This window comes from Dioscorea cayenensis, chromosome 19, assembly GCF_009730915.1.
Source record: "Dioscorea cayenensis subsp. rotundata cultivar TDr96_F1 chromosome 19, TDr96_F1_v2_PseudoChromosome.rev07_lg8_w22 25.fasta, whole genome shotgun sequence".
NCBI lineage: Eukaryota > Viridiplantae > Streptophyta > Magnoliopsida > Dioscoreales > Dioscoreaceae > Dioscorea > Dioscorea cayenensis.
In genome coordinates this window covers 26,969,298-26,988,298 of record NC_052489.1, presented here as the reverse complement: position 1 = coordinate 26,988,298, position 19,001 = coordinate 26,969,298, and the positions used below count along the sequence as shown (strand labels likewise).

At 39.4% G+C, this 19,001-nt stretch overlaps 6 protein-coding genes across 6 annotated transcripts; 4 read left to right on the top strand and 2 right to left on the bottom strand.

Annotated features, from left to right (window-relative positions):
- Positions 1-1,954: 1,954 nt before the first annotated feature.
- Positions 1,955-6,692, top strand: LOC120249441 (hydroxyproline O-galactosyltransferase GALT2-like). The gene is made up of 7 exons (XM_039257948.1): positions 1,955-2,921; positions 3,771-4,003; positions 4,222-4,512; positions 4,876-5,004; positions 5,100-5,273; positions 5,636-5,743; positions 5,840-6,692. The coding sequence occupies exons 1-7, from the start codon at positions 2,123-2,125 to the stop codon at positions 6,044-6,046; spliced, it is 1,941 nt and encodes a 646-aa protein (XP_039113882.1). The 5' UTR covers positions 1,955-2,122; the 3' UTR covers positions 6,047-6,692.
- A 9-nt stretch (positions 6,693-6,701) lies between these two features.
- Positions 6,702-9,112, bottom strand: LOC120249442 (BAG family molecular chaperone regulator 1-like). Its single transcript, XM_039257949.1, has 4 exons — positions 8,847-9,112; positions 8,121-8,377; positions 7,564-7,710; positions 6,702-6,991 (listed from the first exon to the last, which is right to left on the bottom strand). The coding sequence occupies exons 1-4, from the start codon at positions 9,049-9,051 to the stop codon at positions 6,854-6,856; spliced, it is 747 nt and encodes a 248-aa protein (XP_039113883.1). The 5' UTR covers positions 9,052-9,112; the 3' UTR covers positions 6,702-6,853.
- A 1,258-nt stretch (positions 9,113-10,370) lies between these two features.
- Positions 10,371-12,953, top strand: LOC120250631 (pentatricopeptide repeat-containing protein At1g53600, mitochondrial). The gene has a single exon (XM_039259456.1). The coding sequence runs from the start codon at positions 10,418-10,420 to the stop codon at positions 12,482-12,484; it is 2,067 nt and encodes a 688-aa protein (XP_039115390.1). The 5' UTR covers positions 10,371-10,417; the 3' UTR covers positions 12,485-12,953.
- An 89-nt stretch (positions 12,954-13,042) lies between these two features.
- On the top strand, positions 13,043-14,869 carry LOC120250633 (cytochrome P450 703A2-like). Its single transcript, XM_039259457.1, is given in 4 exon segments — positions 13,043-13,428; positions 13,430-13,576; positions 13,578-14,036; positions 14,131-14,869. Coding segments are annotated over 4 exon segments (1,572 nt in total). The 5' UTR covers positions 13,043-13,104; the 3' UTR covers positions 14,773-14,869.
- A 399-nt stretch (positions 14,870-15,268) lies between these two features.
- Positions 15,269-17,205, top strand: LOC120250640 (putative F-box/LRR-repeat protein 23). Its single transcript, XM_039259467.1, is given in 3 exon segments — positions 15,269-15,669; positions 16,511-16,946; positions 16,948-17,205. Coding segments are annotated over 3 exon segments (915 nt in total). The 5' UTR covers positions 15,269-15,361; the 3' UTR covers positions 17,119-17,205.
- An 8-nt stretch (positions 17,206-17,213) lies between these two features.
- Positions 17,214-18,954, bottom strand: LOC120250639. The gene is made up of 3 exons (XM_039259466.1): positions 18,226-18,954; positions 18,057-18,122; positions 17,214-17,970 (listed from the first exon to the last, which is right to left on the bottom strand). The coding sequence occupies exons 1-3, from the start codon at positions 18,397-18,399 to the stop codon at positions 17,500-17,502; spliced, it is 711 nt and encodes a 236-aa protein (XP_039115400.1). The 5' UTR covers positions 18,400-18,954; the 3' UTR covers positions 17,214-17,499.
- Between the last annotated feature and the right edge of the window lie 47 nt (positions 18,955-19,001).

Sequence of the window (19,001 nt, the reverse complement as noted above, 5' to 3'; positions counted from 1 at the left end):
TAAATACCACAAAAATGATGATAGTAAAATTAACACTTTTATTAGTTAGCATTAATTTATAAGATTACCAATAAAATTGGTCAATATTTTTTTATTTTTTTATTTTTTTAACAACCTCAAATCAACTTTGATTGCTTACTTCTCTTCTTCAATTATTTTGATCAGACTGCTATTAACTATTTTGTATGGAAAGAAAAGAAAAGAAAAAAACAAACAAACAACTTTGAGATGTGATAAATATAATCAACATTATTTTAAAGGTAATTTTTAAATTGTGTAGAATGGATTGAGGATTGAATAAATTGATACAAAGTAGACCCCATTTAGTGATGAAAATGAATCAAGGACCATCTTTTTTGGATGATAAGAAGGTTGTAATCATGGTTATGAATCAAGTAGATCACGCATGCAATAAAAGTTGAGCGTATACTAAAGTTTGACTGCTCTTGATCTTTTTGACATTTTCTCAAGTATTTCTTAGTCCATTGATATGTCACTAATTTCAAGTTCATAGTTTTTTGGATTTTTATTGACGAAAACATCACAATAATATTATATTTGTTTTTATCAATTAATATAAACATAATATGTTTTTTGAATGCAACTCAAGCACTCGTTTATTTAATTTTGATTTTTGGTTTGAGCTTAATTAGCATAGATTAAAATTTTTGTAGTTATAGTGGCCTCAGCCCAAAGGCCAAAGCCCATCTGATTGCTTGTATTTATTTTGGATTAATAATAGTAAAAAATAAGATTAAAATTAAATATTGAATAAGAATTTGAAATTAATCAAAATGGTTAAACAAATAAATACTCACACTCAATACTCAAATATTGTTAATGAAGATGATTAAAGCCACACAACATGCTAATTTTTCATTTTTTTTATAGACTAAATTCATATTATGGACGTGCACAACATAAAGTTTGTGCTTTAGCACATGCTAACAAACAACTACTCAACTTGTATTAAGTCTTATAATATTGCTCATATTTATGATACCTCTAACAACCTCTCTCTCTCTCTCTCTCTCTCTCTCTCTCTCTCTACCAAACTCCCTTATTATTATATATTTAAATTATTTAGAACTTGGATGATCATGGAGGTATTATAAAAAAATCTTTAGTTCCCTTAATTGAACATGACTAGATTCCTCATGTTAGTTTAAATCATGCATCTGTTTATTACTCCATCCGTTTTTTTTATCTGTCGTGAATAACCGAATCTCACATACCAAGAAAGTTGGTTGTTTCACATAATTTAACAAAAAATTAGTTATTTTTTCTAAAATTACCTTTAATTTATATCTTCACATTTATCTCGCATATTAAATTTCAAGAAGAGAATTGAAATTGAATGTTAGGGTAGTTTTGAAAAAAAAATAATAAATACTTTTTGATGTTTAAAAATAACAGATAAAAAAAAACATGGGTTTATAACAGATTAAAAAGAACGGAAAGAGTACTATTCACTTCAAGATGAGTTCTTGTGCACTTTGCTTTTCATTTATTTCTTTGAATAGAGGGAAGAAAATAAATAAAAATTTTACTAAATATAAATATTTAGTCAAAATTTATATTTAAAGTATTTGCAAAAATTCATATTTAATACATTCAGATTAAAAATTTAACCATTAGTTGTCAATTTTTTATTTTTTTTTTTAAATTCTACTTTCAGTGTATCATGTCTCTTGGTGTTAAATAAAGCAACATGAAAGTGATCTTCATTTATTACATCCTAAAATAATTGAACTGCTAGATTGTTATTGTTATTATTATATTTATAAAATGAAAATATATTTATTCATTAAAATGCTCATCATAAATTCAATTAAAATTTCAATAATAATAATAATAATAATTATTATTTCCCCAAAGACAGGGGTGAATGTGCATAAAAGGACAAGATTATTTATTTTAATTAGATAAAATTGTTGGACTTTTGTGGAAAAATTACACAAATTAAAGTAATTCATTTTCCTTCTGTTTACCGTTTTCCCTCTCTGTCTCTCTTTCTCTCTCGATCTCGATCTCGATCTCGATCTCGTTGTTCTACATTGCGTTCCTTCTCAGCATTTCTAGGTTTTCGATGTGAATCTAGGGTTTCCATCACTTCTCGGCGATGAAGCGGGCTCACAGCGCCGAGAGCCTCACCGTTCGGTGGTGGCGACGCCCCTCCCACACCGTTCTCGCCATTGCCGCTCTATACCTCCTTTTCCTCACCTTCAAGCTCCCACGGTTCCTGGAGGTGGCGTCTCTGATCTCCGCCTCCGACGCCGCCTTCCCGGCTCTCCCTCTTGAGCCTGTCGCCGACCCGCTCCGCATCTCCTCCTCACGAATCAACCTCGAAAACTCATCCAACTCTGATTTGAACCCTGACTCTGAGTTCCAGATCTTTAATCCCTTTCCTTCGCGCAAGGCGAATCTCTCCGAGCTCGAGAAGGTTGCCAATGAGGCGTGGGACCTTGGTCTTAAGGCTTGGGAGGAGATTTCTAACTATGAGGATGTCAATCAGACGGTTGTGCTTGAGGGGAACCCGATGTCGTGCCCGTCGTCGGTCTCCATGGGCGATGAGGAGATGGCTGATGGGGAGTGGCTAATGTTCTTGCCTTGTGGGCTTGCGGCTGGGTCAGCGATCACGGTGGTTGGGACGCCGCACGAGGCCCATGAGGAGTACGTGCCGGAGCTTGCAGTGGTGAAGAATGGGGATGGGAGGGTAATGGTGTCGCAGTTTGTTTTGGAGTTGCAGGGGCTGAAGGCCGTGGATGGTGAGGAACCGCCCAAGATCTTGCATTTGAATCCAAGGTTGAGGGGGGATTGGAGCCATGTGCCTGTCATCGAACATAATACTTGTTATCGGATGCAGTGGGGATCGGCGATGAGGTGTGACGGGTTGCCTCACAAGAAAGACGACGATTCAGGTATTTGTTCTATGCGTTATTTTACTTTGCTTTGCTCTTGAGTGTGTGCTCCATACTAGGCGTATCATGTTGTCAAAGCCGAAGTTTTTCTTCCATTACTGAGTATTTTGATTGCTAATTCCTTTGATTTAGTGAAAAACATGGCCATTTAATTGTCCGCTACACGTGCCCCAAGAACTCGAAGTGAGAGCATTCGAGATGAACTGTGTATGGTGAATTGAATTTGGAAATTCTAATCATTGAATTACTATTCTCAATAATATTGTCAAATTCTAGGAACCTGTGTGTGAGAGCTTGCCACTTCATTCAATTGCACGCAACCCCCGAATTAATGATTTTGTACAATGCCAGTGTTGTGCAGGACAAATTCATTTATTTTCAGTTGTTGGATGCTATAAGTACGCATAGTCTATTGGAGGATCTAATCTGTTGTGGGTAGCCTAGTCTAATGAATAGATTAGAATTTGATCTGATAGCAGGGGAATAAGGGACTACTAATGAGACATGGTTGAGGTAATGGTAATTTACATTTCTAGGAATAATTTGAAATGTCAGAAGACCGAGTAGAGTTTTGACACGTGCACTTGAAATTAGCTGAATAAGGTAACCCTTTTCTCCACCAAGACCCTGCTAGTAATAGATCTTTCACTATGACATGCTCTCTGCTGCAAATGTTATCTGGATTTCCAATCATCTAAACACAGAAAGGTCATGTATGTTTCTGCAGTTAATTGTTTGTGCCTACTGCCTAGTAAGTATTGAATTGTTATGACTCTATTTTATGTTTTCCATCTTCAGGCTAGCATAATTTGGCTAAAATCTGCACTTTCGAATTCTTCTTTTGGACAGTCGATGGTTTTAGCAAATGCGAGAAATGGGCACGCAGTGACATTGTAGACTCGAAAGAATCCAAAACGACTTCATGGTTGAGGAGGTTCATTGGTCGTGCAAAGAAGCCTGCGATGACCTGGCCCTTTCCTTTTGTTGAGGGAAGATTGTTTGTCTTAACACTTCAAGCTGGTGTAGAAGGGTATCATGTGTTTGTTGGTGGTCGACATGTCACTTCATTTGCATACAGACCGGTGTGTTATTCTACCTGAATATGTTTTTGTATCTAACATTGCCAATGACTGTTTTTTATCCTTATATTTAATTTTCATATGATAGGAATTATACAGAGAATATTGATAGCTACTTTCCTATTTCTATTTGTTTAAATGTCAAATCAAGTTGCAACACAATGATCTTTTCTACATGTGATGCTAGGAGTGCATATAATGCTGAGACTGGTTGTTTTCAGGGATTTTCAATTGAAGATGTAACTGGTTTGGTTATCAAGGGAAATGTTGATGTGCATTCAGCATATGCCACTTCCCTTCCCACGTCACATCCCAGTTTCTCACTTCAAGATGTCTTGGAAATGAAGGAGAAATGGAAGTCTCCTCCTCTGCCTAAATCTCCAATTCTGCTATTTATTGGGATTTTATCTGCTTCGAATCATTTTGCCGAACGCATGGCTGTTAGAAAAACATGGATGCAGTATGCTGATATCAAGTCATCAAATGTTGTGGCACGTTTCTTTGTTGCACTGGTAAGTGTTGCACTGAAGTAATTATATTCTGTTGCTTATTAAGGAATCTATCTAGCACTTGGTCTTGTGTCCTAGTTCTGCTATCAAAGATTTATGTGCCAACCCTGTGTGTTTATCACTTCATCCATCCAATTAGACTAATATCAGAAGTTCATTGAGGTTGGCGCTTAGCTTTGTAGTAGTAAAACCTCCCTTGCGATGATGAGTTGTAGACTTTGAACGCCATTTTCTAATAGTTTAATGCTCTTTAGAGTTTAAACATGGCAAAATTGTGTGGCCAAATTCTTTTTAGTAGAAGGAAGTACTGGTTATTCATATGAGAGTTTCTGTCCATCTATTTGTTCTAAAAGGTTTTATCTCCAGAATCCGAGGAAGGAGGTCAATGCAGTTTTAAAGAAAGAGGCAGAGTATTTTGGAGACATTGTGATTTTGCCGTTTATGGATCGTTACGATCTGGTAGTTTTGAAGACAATTGCTATTTGCGAATATGGGGTGAGTCATATTATGTTCTTTCTAGATCAATCATTTTCTTATGATCTGTATTTTTTTCCACCTTTGATGTCTTTTCTGTTCTGATTTCTCTGCAGGTTCGCAATCTGACTGCCTCATATATTATGAAATGTGATGATGATGCGTTTATTAGGTTGAATGTGGTATTGAACAAAATCAAGGGTGTCACTCCTGGAGAAGCTCTTTATATGGGTAACCTTAACCTCTTGCACAGGCCTCTCAGATCGGGAAAATGGGCAGTTACATTTGAGGTAAACTATTAGAGATTTCAGTTCTATTTTTCCAGTAGCGGCAATGAAGTGTGTTCTATTTCTTTCTCTGTTTTGAGTTTACTTTATAGCTCATCCTTGATTTATTGTATCTCATGTTACCACTACAGTTTTCTCCACTTTATACTTTGATCATGGGTATTCACAATATAATTGCTGCATGATTCTACTTCACTCGAATTTTGAATCGAAACTTGACATCACCTATTTTATTTAGTAATGCTCCATCCTCTCATTATGATCATATCTGCCCTGCTTAGACTTGCTTTGTTTTGCACACATTTACAAGTAGCTACTTTTTATTCTGACTGTCAATCAAACTTTACTGTCTATGATGGATGCAGGAATGGCCGGAAGAAGTATACCCTCCTTATGCCAATGGACCGAGCTACATAATATCATGCAACATAGCCAAATTTATTGTATCTCAACGCTCCAATCAAAACCTTCGGGTAAGGTTGCTGACTCCGAGACCAAACAAACAGCTAGTCTCATTATGTCCAATGTCTAGAATAAGATCTGATGCATGTTTCTGAACATTCCTGCAGATATTCAAGATGGAAGATGTGAGTATGGGTATGTGGGTTGAACAATTCAATTCTTCAACACCTGTTCAGTACTCCCACAATTGGAAATTTTGTCAGTATGGGTGTATGGAGAACTACTACACTGCACACTACCAGTCTCCCAGACAAATGATGTGTTTGTGGAATAAGCTGAAAAGGGGAAGGGCCCACTGCTGCAATTATAGATGACACTGTATGTTCCTCTCTCTTCCATTTGTAAGATTTCAATTTTCATGGTCCATCAATGTGGTATCATTTTTGTGTCATTGGGAGGCCAGTTCTGTGGAAAAAGTCTAACTGTGAGGGGGTGTAAAAGCATAGCTGCATAGCCATTTTCTCTGTCAATGTACTGTATATTTGTTGAGTTATTATGTGTCTTTGTTTCTCGACCACATAAAATTATTAATTAACATCTTTAAAGATGGAGAAGGTTGGTGAACGCTGATTGGTGGGGAGGTTCAATAGTCGGTGGCATGGTTTGTTAAAGATGAAGGGATTTATTAGAGACTAGTATTTAGAACTCCACTCAAAATGTTTGGTTACTGAATCAAATCCCATTTTTGGTTTAAAAAAATGGAATTTCAGTTGCCTAAGACGAAGTTCTGAAGCTCCAAATTTGTCCAAATAGTGTCGCATGATTGAGATATTGATGTCAATATTTGCATTTTATTCCATTTAATTTAGTTTGTTTGTTCAATAGGATCTTATTCTTATCAATGGTCCCCCATTGTTTGTATCTCTACCGGAGACTGCCCAGATGATGAGGCTGCTTTGGTATCTTGAGAAACGTTTTCTATCTTTCTTTATTTCACTAAACTTAGGATAAGAAAAAAAATAAAAATAGAGGGCAACTAGTGGTAGTACTGATCTATTCACTGATTGAATACACTTCGCTTGTTCATCACCTACCAGCTGAAAAATACATCTGAATGAATGGAAGGAGGAGGCAAAGGATGGCACAAAAATATATATAAAAAAATAAAAAGAAGAGAAGATTCATTCAAAAAATTCCCATTGTGTTGTGGGTTGGGGTTCAAAAGTTTCCCACTTTGTTGTGACAACCACTGGCTTTACTCTTGAGTTTGTGATTTTGAGCACATCTAGAGTTTCAACACACTTCTGCACCCTCTTAGCCTGGAAAACCAAAAAACAAAAAAACAATTGACATCTGAACTCATGATTCAATCTAAACATGCAATATAGATACGTAAAGTAATAAAATACCATCAATTTTCTGTAGAGCAGTGAATCAAACATTCCACTTTATAAAGTAAACAAACTAAACCTGTTACTACCTAGGCTTCAGTTGGTAGAAAGAATATTTCTATTTGGTTCTCTGATGCCAAACGAAGCAGAATATGTGTCTTTGTCTGTTGGATTACAGAGAAACTAATGTTAAGTCATCCAGACAAAAATAAGTAATTCTATTAGCATGTTGACAGAGATGTCAGGCAACTTGTGAGGCTGTGTCCCTCCCATTCATTGTACCCAGTAAATAAGAAGGTCCACACCAGCAACAGAAAATCTTAAGAAGGCCCACCGACAAACAAGTATAGAATCACATGATGCATTATAAAATGCTCGTCAGACTATTTATGAATCGTTCCAGGCGAAATAATGCTGATAACTTTCATCTCAATTTAACATACGACAAAACATACGGAATCTAAGCTGAATATGGATAATTAAACGGAAATCATATATACCTGTATATTTTTCTGAGAAGCAGTGTCTCCCTCTGTGGTCATGTTATCTAATTTCACTGCTTGTCTCATCAGCAACTCTATCAAGGTTGTGATCTGAACTTCTGGCACTTTGTTCCCGCTTGAAATACTTTTCTCAATAGTAGTAACCTACGAAACATCAACAAAGCCATATTAATTCACTGAAGTGTGGAGTTTATCCCAATCTAACAATTAACCTCTGTAAAAACAATCATAGCATCAAAAGGTTAAATCAGTTTGATTTACCATACAGCAGAAGAATGCACAGTAGTGCATTCACAGTAAATCATACACAAGAATGCAGAACCACCACTCAGATTCCTCATTTACAGTAAAAGTGAAACCAGTTTGATTTAACTTCAAACAATGTAATGCAGTGAATAATGTAAACTAGAGAGTAAAAAAATAAAAAAATGATTTGATTTAACATTCAAACAATGCACAATGCAGTATGCAATGAAAACACAAACATTACCACATCAAAGGTGAAACCTTTTTGAGTAATAGTTCAAACAACAACATGCACTAAGAGATTATACCTGGTCAGAGAGTTTGTCAACTTCCAATGACACAGCAGAGATAGCACGGCGGGTGCTCTCCATCTTGGCATTCCTCCTCATCTCAATGTATCTCTTCTCCAAACTAGCTGGGTCCTCCATCAGCACCAGCTTCGACCGGTCCTTCAATCCACACATATCCAAGAACTCACTATTCCCTCTCTCCTTCCCTTTGTAGAGCAGCCTCTGCTCCGCCGTCTGCAACCCAGTCTCCGCCGTCAAGAGCTTCTTCAGCTCCCCTGCGAGGCATTTCAACAAACACTGGATGAGCAATTGACATCCAAGACACGGTAAACTCACCGATGGTTACCAGAACCACCGACACTACCTCTCTAATTACTAAATCACCCTTGAATGGTCAACATACTGAGAACCATAACCCCCGGGTCCATACCAAAAGTCAAAAATCCAGCTTTACGGGCTTCAACCAATCAAAAGCGCAAAAATACACCACCACGCCAGAAGTACACGCCAAACCGCGAACTCAGCTCACGGTTTCAGCGCCGCCGATCAATCCCATCCGTTCGATGAGATGAACAACCATATCGAGACTCAAAATCTAGCTTTACAAATTAAATTTCTGGATTTTTCTTTATTTTGTACGAAAAATAAGATATATTCGAAGCGGGAAATGTGCGGAAGAGGGTAAAAATGGAAACCAATTGGAGAAGAGACATTGGACACACGAAACCCTAGATCGGAGCATACCGAAGGTGGCCTGTGAGGCGACGGAGACGTCGTAACGGGCGGCGCCGTAGGAAACCCGGACGCGAATGAGCCGCGGCAACGGCGAAACGTAATCCGAGCGCCCCGTCTGGACCAGCATCCCTCCCGGCCTTTTCTCCCACCCTATGTCTCCTCCCTCGCCGCAGCCGGAGCCGGAGCCGGAGTCGGATCCGCTGCTCATCATCATCGTTTCTCTCGCTCTCGCTCTCGCTCTCTCTCTCTCTCTGTCTCTTTCTCTCTGGAGAAGGAGATCGGGAATGGGGGCTTATATATGATGGGATCGCGTGCGAATGATCACTAGAGGGCTGGAAATTGGGTTGACCAGTCAGATCTCGACACGTTGCCAACTCAAAGGCTTTTGGATGACAGCTCAGCGTCGGCAGCCGACAGGCTGCGTATTGGCTTGTCTGAGACACGTGGATGGATTTCATTTGTTAAATTTGTGGGACCGAATTGCCACGTGGAAATAACTACGCCGTTGTTTGACCGTAGGTCAATATACTGGTGCTATTTCGATGGTGCCGCGTGTACATTGATAATTGGGGGGAAGAGGCCATGCTGGACCTCAAGAGCTGTATGATTGCCACGTTCCACGTCCAGTTGGCCGGGATCAGCTACGTTGTCCTGGACAGCGACGTGAGTTACTATTGATGAATGAGACATTGCCAGGTGTGCTAAAGCAACAGAACTCGGTGCCTTTTTGCTTTTGGCTTGATGTTAGGAGCGTGATCCCAGCCGTCGGATGGTGATCGTAGGGCCTGTGATGAGGTAGGTGGAGTTGTTAGTTGAGCCATGAGGAAGACACATGGGTTGTGTTGGCGCAGTGGGCGACACGAGTTGGATGATCTTAGCTGGCTTGATGGGACCAATTTGTGGATGGATTAATTTGAGTTTTAGATAATGCGAACTAGTCCAAGTCGTGATCTGAATTGAGCTTGAACTCGATTTTACATGGCAGACAATGTGCCTTTGTTTTGGACATGATCCAACATCCTCGTCTCATTTGCGCTACTTGCCAACTTGTTCTCTCTATCAATATATATATATATATATATACACTTGAGCAATGCTATTCAATATAAAATTTAAAGGAAAAACATAATAGTTTGAATTCTGGATTTATTCACCAAATAATTTTGTTTTTTGTTTCATTTGTTTTCTCATCTTAAATAATGAGAGATGTTGGATATGAATGATCAAATAGTATCCTTTGATGATGGTGGGGGCACTAATATAATTTTTTACCAACCATCTTTATTATTCCATTGATTTTTTTTTATTTATTAAATATCTTTATCAAAGACTCTGTTGTTAATGCGCTAGCAACCTGTACCCAGCCGGCAAAGAATCTAATAGAAAAACTTTTTAAATTACTTGGATTAATAAAATTATAATTTATCAAAAATAAATTAAAGAATGAAGGGGAATTTTAAATATTTAATAAATCAAAGATTATTTTTAAAGTTTCCAACGGTCTCTTAAAAGGCAACGGTCATTTGTTCATTCCCTCTCAAAAAGAAAGGCGCCAAACCCTGAGAAACTCTTCATCAACCATGCTCATAGAGAAACTCTCTCCCAGAGTTTCCGGCAAGCATCTTAGTTTTCCGGCTTTACTCCGATTATCCCTTGGTTACTCCGGCGTGCCACTCCAATCTCCATCCCCAATTCCCGAATCAAGGACGTCAGTCTCTTGTTTTACCAAGACTGGCCGCTACCTCATGTTACTCAACTCTGAAATCACTAATTTTGGAAGGAATGGAAACCTTGATGAAGCTCGTATGGTGTTTGATCAAATGCCCTTCAGGGATGTTGTCTCTTGGACCGCCATGCTCACTGCTTATGCGGGAAATGGCCAAGTGGTGAAAGCCAGGGAGGTGTTTGATGAAATGCCTACGAGAAACACTGCATCATGGAATGCCATGATTTCTGCTTATGTTCATGATTTGAATCTTTCTGAGGCTTTTGAGTTGTTCATGAGGATGCCCAGGAAGAATGTGATCTCTTATAGTGCAATGATTACGGGTTTTGCTAAAAGTAGGATGCTTAGAGAGGCTGAGGACGTGTACAAGAGGATGCCACCGTCGTGGCGGGATCCGGTTGCTTCTAATGCTTTGATTTATGGATATTTGAGGAATGGTGAGGTTGAGGAGGCTGCTCGAGTTTTTAATGCGATGGTGATGAAGGATGTGATCTCTTGGAGCTCGATGGTAGATGGGTATTGTAAGAATGGGAGGGTTTTTGATGCAAGAGAGATGTTTGAGGAGATGCCAGTTAGGAATGTAGTTTCTTGGACAGCGATGATTCATGGGTATGTTAAGGTTGGAATGTGGGTAGATGGACTTATGATGTTTTCAAGGATGAGAAGAGAGGGAATAATGATTAATTCCACTACACTTGCTATTGTTCTTGATGCTTGTGCTGAATTTGGTAGAAACTCAGAAGGGATTCAAATTCATGGATTGACTGTACGAATGGGTTTTGGTTCTGATATCTTCCTATGTAATTCAATCATTGCGATGTACTCTAGAGCTGGTTGGATGCTGGCTGCCAGAACAGTATTTGATAACATGCGAAAGAAAGATGTTGTCTCCTGGAATTCACTTATCACTGGATATGTTCAGCATGATGATATTGAAGAGGCGAATGCTCTCTTTGAGGAAATGCCTGAGAAGGATGCTGTTACTTGGACTTCCATGGTTGTGGGCTTCTCAAAAAGAGGTTGGATTAGGGAATCTGTCCGTTTGTTTGAGGCAATGCCTGAGAAAGATGATGTTGCTTGGACAGCTATGATTTCATGCTTTGCAGCCAATGGGGAATATGTTCGTGCTTTCCAATTGTTTCAGTGTATGCTCCAAGAAGGTCTTAGGCCTAATCCTCTTGTTTTGAGTAGTGTGTTGAGCGCATTGTCTGGTTTGGCTATTTTGCAACAGGGTGTGCAGGTCCATGCATTCATTGTGAAAATGGAATTAGAGTTTGACAGTTCCATCCAAAGCTCATTGGTTTCGATGTATGCAAAATGTGGAAGTCTAATTGATGCCTTTCGAATTTTTTCAAATATCAGTGAGCTAACCATTATTGCTGTTAATTCAATGATAACAGGATTTGCTCAACATGGTTTGGCAAAAGAAGCATTAAGAGTTTTTAAAGAGGCCGAAGCAAACGGCTGTAAGCCAAATCATGTTACATTCCTCGGAATCTTATCTGCTTGTTCTTGTGCAGGATTGGTGGAAGAAGGGTATCATTACTTTAAATTGATGGACTCTTGTTATTGCATTGAGCCAGGACCTGACCACTACACCTGCATGGTCGATCTCCTTGGTCGTGCAGGGATGCTGAAAGAAGCCTTAGATTTAATCAATTCGATGCCATTTGATCCCAATGCGGCAATATGGGGAGCTTTACTTAATGCTGGGAAGGTGCACTCTGATTTGAATATTGCAAAACTTGCTGCTCAACGGTTATTTGAGTTGGACCCTGGTAATGCTACGGCATATGCAGTTCTTTCCAATATGTATTCTTTGGCTGGGATGAAAGATAATGAGGAAGAATTAAGGATCACACAACGAACTAGAGGCTTGAGGAAGAACCCCGGTTACAGTTGGATTGCTTTGGATAAATAGTGCTGAACTGATGATCAATCTACACTTGAGAATAAAGCACCATGTACCTCACAGAGAAACTGAAAATATTAAAGGAAACTGTGAAGGAAATACAAACTTTTGCTGCAAAGAAACATTTGTACAAAGATAATGTTATGGTTCTTTGAGGTTGTGAGCGAAGTATCAAATTGAGCAACTGTATTTCATCAATTTGATGCGCAAAATTCCTTAGTATGTTAGCTGTATTTCACACGAGAGAACAGGGGACAGCTGCAAGAACGACTGAAAAGAGAGTGGCATTTCCACTTCAGGTCAGCACTACAATATTTTCCATTGATGGTTTTGTTAAGTAGAAAGTAGATGGTCTACTGTCAATTGTGAGAACTTCTGAAGTAGACCATACATGATCCTTTTGTGATTATTTCACAGCAAAAGCATTCTCCACCTTCCAAGATCATCATCAATCTTGCTAACACTATAACCAATTTTGAAGGCCGGGAAAGTTTTCATCATGCCAAGATCATGCTGCATGCTAAATTTTTGTTTATCAACTCAACACCCCTTTATGGACAACATGCTGGATTCATGATCATTTCCTCATTTTATAAAAATGCCATCTGAATTACTAAGAACCCGAAACCATGATCTTGATGGAGCTACTCGCTGATGCTCTTCTATGTGTCATTGTGTTTATTGTCCTTGTAGCTTCAGTCCAACTCCCTCTTCTTGCATTGAAGAAGTTAAAAAAGAAGCCACAGTTGCGGCTGCCACCTGGTCCCCCAAGATGGCCGGTGGTTGGAAACCTCCTCCAATTAAGCCATCTTCCTCACCGGGACCTAGCCTCATTCTGCAACAAATACGGGCCATTAGTGTATCTCCGGCTAGGCTCTGTTGACGCCATCACCACTGATGACCCAGAAGTTATCCAAGAAATACTCCTTCGACAAGACGAGACATTTGCCTCCCAGGCCCCGGACTCTCGCTGCCATCCATCTGGCCTATGGCTGTGGTGATGTAGCTCTTGCACCACTAGGACCTCACTGGAAATGGATGAGGAGGATTTGCATGGAGCACCTACTGACCACGCGGCGGCTTGAGACATTCTCCGATCACTCGGGCAAAAGAAGCCGACCACCTTGTCCGGCAAGTCTTTGCCAGAGCTAGCTCTGGCGAGGCAGTGAACGCAAGACAAGTTCTAGCTGCCTTCTCCATGAACAATGTGACAAGAATGTTGCTAGGAAAACAGTTCTTCGGAGACGAAAACGCCGGGCGAGAAGGTGCAGCAGAGTTTATGGAAATAACTCATGAACTTTTCTGGCTGCTTGGGCTGATATACGTGGGAGACTACTTGCCGGTATGGAGGTGGGTGGATCCCTTGATAGGGTTTGAGAAGAAGATGAGGGAGGTGGAGAGGAAAGTGGATGAGTTTCATCAGAAGATCATTGAGGAGCACAGGGCTGTGACTTCGGAGAAGAAGGATGGTGAGATGGATTTTGTTGATGTTTTGCTGTCTTTGCCCGGTGAGCATGGCAAGGAACGTATGGATGATGTAGAAATCAAAGCTCTCATGCAGGTATCACGTAAAGCTATATATATATATATATGTATTTATTTTTTTAAAAAAGTAATTATATTTATGTATATATATATATATATCATATATGTAGGACATGGTTGCAGCAGCGACAGACACATCATCAGTGACAATGGAATGGGCACTAACAGAGGTGATCAAGAACCCAAGAGTGATCCACAAGGTCCAACAAGAGCTCGACTCCATCGTCGGGCGTGACCGCATGGTCACTGAATCGGACTTAACCCAACTCAACTACCTCCGATGTGTAGTCCGTGAGACATTCCGGTTGCACCCGGCCGGGCCATTTCTCATCCCACATGAATCCACTAGGCCCACTAAGCTTTTCGGGTATGATATTCCGGCCCAAACCCGTGTTTTTGTCAATACTCATGGATTGGGCCGGAACACTAACATTTGGTCTGATGTTAATGTGTTCCGGCCGGAGCGGCATTTGCATGAGGATGGCCGCAGGGTGGAGATTAGTCATGGACTTGACTTCAAGATACTACCATTCAGCGCCGGGAAGCGGAAGTGTCCCGGTGCGCCTCTAGCGGTTGTCATGGTTCTAATGGGCCTGGCCCGTTTGTTTCATTGCTTTGATTGGGCCCCTGTGGATGGACTTCGGCCTGAGGATATTGATACCCAAGAGGTTTATGGCATGACCATGCCTAAGGCTCAACCACTTGTGGCTATGGCTAAGCCAAGGCTATCACCACATTTATATTCTTGTTGAGTTGGATATTGTTTTCTCTTTTTAAATTATTTTAAATAAATGCTGGTGAAGTATGAACAAGAAAGAAAGTACATGAAAATACAAGGTAACTTATTGATGTATTATCTTGTTCTATATTTTAAAATACATGTGCTTTAAGTTACACGAGAATTAAGAATAGTACTAAAATTTTTAAAATTTAATATAAAAATTAATTATTTTAGTAAATTATTTCTTTTCTTGGAAACATATATATTTTTATTTTTTGAGACTATAAATATTAATTTTTTGTTTATATAATTTAAAAATTAAAAATATGTAAAATTGGAAAAAACAAATATTATCTTATGTAAAATGAAAACTATTTTGGAGTATGTTTTTTAAACGACTTATAATGGAGGGAGTATATATATATATAACTAAATACGATGCTTTGAGATTAGCGTTCCGAGAGATCTGATCAGATTACTCGCAAGGAAAAGAAACGTGACTCTTATCGGATCCTCTGGATTCAAAACCCGAAACAAAGACCGCGCCTTCTTCGAAACCCTATCATTCTCGAGTCGAGGCCAGTTGGAATCCCTAGAACTCCTCCGGCCTCTCACCGGCGATGGCCTCCTCCGATGAGTGGAGGAACTGGGCGGAGCTTCCCCATGACGTGCTCTCGGTGATATTCGGGAAACTTGGTGCTTTTGAAGTGTTGTTCCCGGCACAGTGGGTGTGCAGGGCCTGGAATCGCTTCTCGCACGAGCCTGCGCTATGGCGCTGCGTTGATATGAGATTCCACGCCGATATGGTGAACGTGGCACCAATGGAGGAGATCGCCATGCGCGCTGTCGATCGTGCCGCTGGTCAGCTCGAGGGTTTCTATGGCGAGAACAGCGGCTCCGATGAGCTCTTGCGTTACATCGCTGACAGGTTCATGTGATTTTCCTATTGAATTGATGTGATCTTTTGTGAGAAATCCTTGTTTGCTTTGTTTTGGAGAAAGCCCTAATATTTATGGAATTTATGTGTTTTTTATGTGCAAATGGGATAACCAATTGAAGTTTTCTCTTTTTTGGAAAGGCTCTATAAATTGATGTTTTTTTTTCACACATCCTTGATGTTCTGTGTCTTGTATGTTAGATAGAACTCGCATCTTTGGAATTATGTCCATAAATTGCTATTCTAGATTTTGATAGATCAAGATTATTGTTGTTGATGATGTTCCAAAGTTATTGAAAAAGTTGGTATATTTTTTCAACAAGTTTCATGGGTACTGTTTGTGTGTAACTGACTCTATTTTTGTGTGATCAGCTTAAAATTCTGCATAGATATTTCTCTATTAGTTGTCAGGAATGAACTTCTAATTATGCTTTGTTATTTTTTCTACAGCCACAAAATGTTATATCTATGTACATTCTGTAATTGATATAGATTTAGACATCAATGTTGCTTTCTTTCAAGTTCTTGGGAATTGGTTTGAGTGAAAGTTGGCTTTAGATTATCTTCTTAATCTTTGATGTGGTTTATTTTGTTATTGTTTTATATTAGTTCTGGGTTAATTTTCTTTTCCTTTTTTTTTTCTATGCTGTTGTTATTCGGCTTTGAGATGTTAAATTGCTTAATGTTGATAGTGTGATATGTGCGCTTTTGCAAGATTCTTTTGGGAGGCTGTAGTTGATATATATTTGTATGTAACTTTGATTGGTGGAAATCATGTTGAATTTATTCATCTGGTATCTGCTTCTTAGCTAGTTTTCTTTTTTCCATGCAGAACTAATTCATTTAGAAGCCTTCGGTTGAGATCTTGCTACAACATCTCAGATGAAGGTCTTATTGAGATGGCCAATAGATCCCCCTTACTGGAGGAGTTGGAGATCACTCTTTGTTCATTTGGTACAGATGCATATGAATCTATTGGTCGTGCATGCTCACAGCTTAAGTATTTCGGATTGAATTCCCATTGGTATCAATTGCTTGATGATTATGAAGTACCAGAAGTTGGCCGTAACAAGAATGCATTGGCAATCGCAAATACAATGCATGAGTTGCGCCATCTTCAGCTTATAGGGGACTTGCTTACCAACACTGGACTTTTGGCCATTCTCGATAATTGCCCTCACCTTGAGTCCCTTGATATACGTTGTTGTTTCAATGTAAGAATAGACGGGGATTTGAGCAGAAGACTTTCCAAAATCAAAGAAGTCAGGGCTTCCCACTGATTCCACTGAAGACTGTGATTTTAGTGTTATGGCTGATAGCCCTTTTGATGCTGATTACTTATCTGGATTGTCCGAGATCGATCTCATGTACGATGATATGATGGATGATTTTGAATATAATGTTCTCTCCGACGATGAATATGCTGATCTTTTCTACTGAGTGCACTCATCTGTTTTCAGAACTTTCCGTGGGACATAAGATTCTTCAGCTTGAGTATGATGCCAGTCGTCTTGTTCATCTGCGACAACCCCCTCTGTATAAAATGCTGGCTTAACAAACTTTGGTTGTTTTTAGGATGCTAATGTGTTGTGATGCTGATATTCATATTTTCCAATGAAGTTGACAGCTTATGTATGGTTTGTGTGATAACTGTTATATTGATACAGAGATTGGGAAGACTTCAGAAAGGCATGCTTACAGTTACAAGGCATTCAGCAGTGGTTTATATACAGAGCAAAGAAAGAAAAACTCCCGAATTGATTCCTGTCGCTACAGTCTCTCATATGTTTTACCGAAGTGTAGAAGCCGGGGTTGAGAGCTTCATCGCTGCTCACATACACCGCCTTGAAGATGTTGAAATGAGTCGGGGTGGGGAACTTCGTCACTGCTCACATACACCACTTTGAAGATGTCGAACTGAGTATCACAGGTGAGCGGACTTATGTAGGGCATGTAAGTGTTCCTGTAATCAGAGGAGAGTAGCCAAGAGTAACAAGCTTGCAGGGATTCCCAAACCTGCAATGTGGCCACCATTGGTTGGTCTTTGCACTGAAGGCATACAGTGGAGGACAAGCTGCCTTCCTTGGAGAAGTGCGATCGAAGGAGGGCAAGGCAAGCATAGGAGAGATCAGATGTGTCATTGGAAATGGAAGGCATGCTGACGAGGAAGAGAATGTCTCCGGTCGAGAACTTGGCTGCAGGGCGGCCGTCTTTTGATTCTCCAACATAGGCTTCGAAGAAGCCATGGTTTAGCAAGATGGCCAGGTGTGTGATTTGAGACAGTGCTGCTACCTGAGAGTAAAATGAATGTTAGAAGGCACCTTACTTATGCTGTGTCTTATTGTTATGGATTTGAAGGCTAATAGGACTCAACTCACCAAGTTATCAGCTAGTGTTTTCCTGTCCTCTGTGGACCTTTTGATCCATGCTCCATACCAGACAACCTGTGAGAAAAATACAAAGAACGAGAGCATCTATTTATTACATATATATATATGCATGAGGATTGGGAGAAAAAAAAGGAAAGAGTGTGGAATGAGTTGAGACCAAGTTGCCATGGATGCTCTTGAAGAGAGAGCTGGAAAGGCAGCCAAAATCCTCAGCATGCAAAGAAAAGTACTTCATGGTGCTGATAAGCTCATCGGTGAAGACACCAACAGGTCTCAACACAATGAAACTGATGTCCAGATTGTTGCGATTGAAGGGCAAGTAGCAAGGCATGAGGCAAAAAGAGAGAGAGAGAGAGAATAATTAATGAAAAGAGAGAATGAGGAGTGATGAATAACAAACAGGCATATATGTTTGTATTGATGGTCGTGAGATAGGTAGATGGGCGTAGAAGCACTACTCTTACTGTTTCTTGGTCATGGATTTCACTTTTCGGGTCATGTTTGGCTACTGTATTCTTCTAACGGAATTGAGAATGCTTACATGTTTCTGGAAGGGACTTTGAAAATCAACAAGATCAACTTAATTAGCACAATAGGAACCGCAGATTTCAGATGTAAGGATATAAAATTGGTTGGCTGCGTGCTCATGAATGACGACCAGCAAGAAAGAAAAAGCCGCCTCTTAAAATGACCGAAAAGGTTTTGGTTGAGTTTGTCAACAGGCTTAGGATAGAGCAGACCCATGCATCGTTGAAATCTTTTCACGTGTTTCCTTATATATATTTTATTTTTATGACCTGTTTCAATCATCCTTTTTCTAGAGGAGAATTTTCTTTTTCATCTGGAGCTGAAAGATTATTTTGTTGGTTGGGCCATTAATGTAATATACAAGAAGAATATATATATATATATATATAAATAAACTCTACTTCT

Excerpts from the sequence above, each read along its gene's own strand:
- LOC120250639 (XM_039259466.1), bottom strand. The coding sequence starts at position 18,399 with ATGCCTTGCTACTTGCCCTTCAATCGCAACAATCTGGACATCAGTTTC. Across the intron at positions 18,123-18,225 it reads AGAGCATCCATGGCAACTTG|GTTGTCTGGTATGGAGCATG; the intron begins GTCTCAACTCAT and ends TTTTTCTCACAG. Across the intron at positions 17,971-18,056 it reads AAACACTAGCTGATAACTTG|GTAGCAGCACTGTCTCAAAT; the intron begins GTGAGTTGAGTC and ends TTTTACTCTCAG.
- LOC120249442 (XM_039257949.1), bottom strand. The coding sequence starts at position 9,051 with ATGATGATGAGCAGCGGATCCGACTCCGGCTCCGGCTCCGGCTGCGGC. Across the intron at positions 7,711-8,120 it reads TTGACAAACTCTCTGACCAG|GTTACTACTATTGAGAAAAG; the intron begins GTATAATCTCTT and ends GATGTTTCGTAG. Across the intron at positions 6,992-7,563 it reads CTTCTCAGAAAAATATACAG|GCTAAGAGGGTGCAGAAGTG; the intron begins GTATATATGATT and ends TTGGTTTTCCAG.
- LOC120249441 (XM_039257948.1), top strand. The coding sequence starts at position 2,123 with ATGAAGCGGGCTCACAGCGCCGAGAGCCTCACCGTTCGGTGGTGGCGA. Across the intron at positions 2,922-3,770 it reads CAAGAAAGACGACGATTCAG|TCGATGGTTTTAGCAAATGC; the intron begins GTATTTGTTCTA and ends TCTTTTGGACAG. Across the intron at positions 5,005-5,099 it reads TTGCTATTTGCGAATATGGG|GTTCGCAATCTGACTGCCTC; the intron begins GTGAGTCATATT and ends ATTTCTCTGCAG.
- LOC120250631 (XM_039259456.1), top strand. The coding sequence starts at position 10,418 with ATGCTCATAGAGAAACTCTCTCCCAGAGTTTCCGGCAAGCATCTTAGT.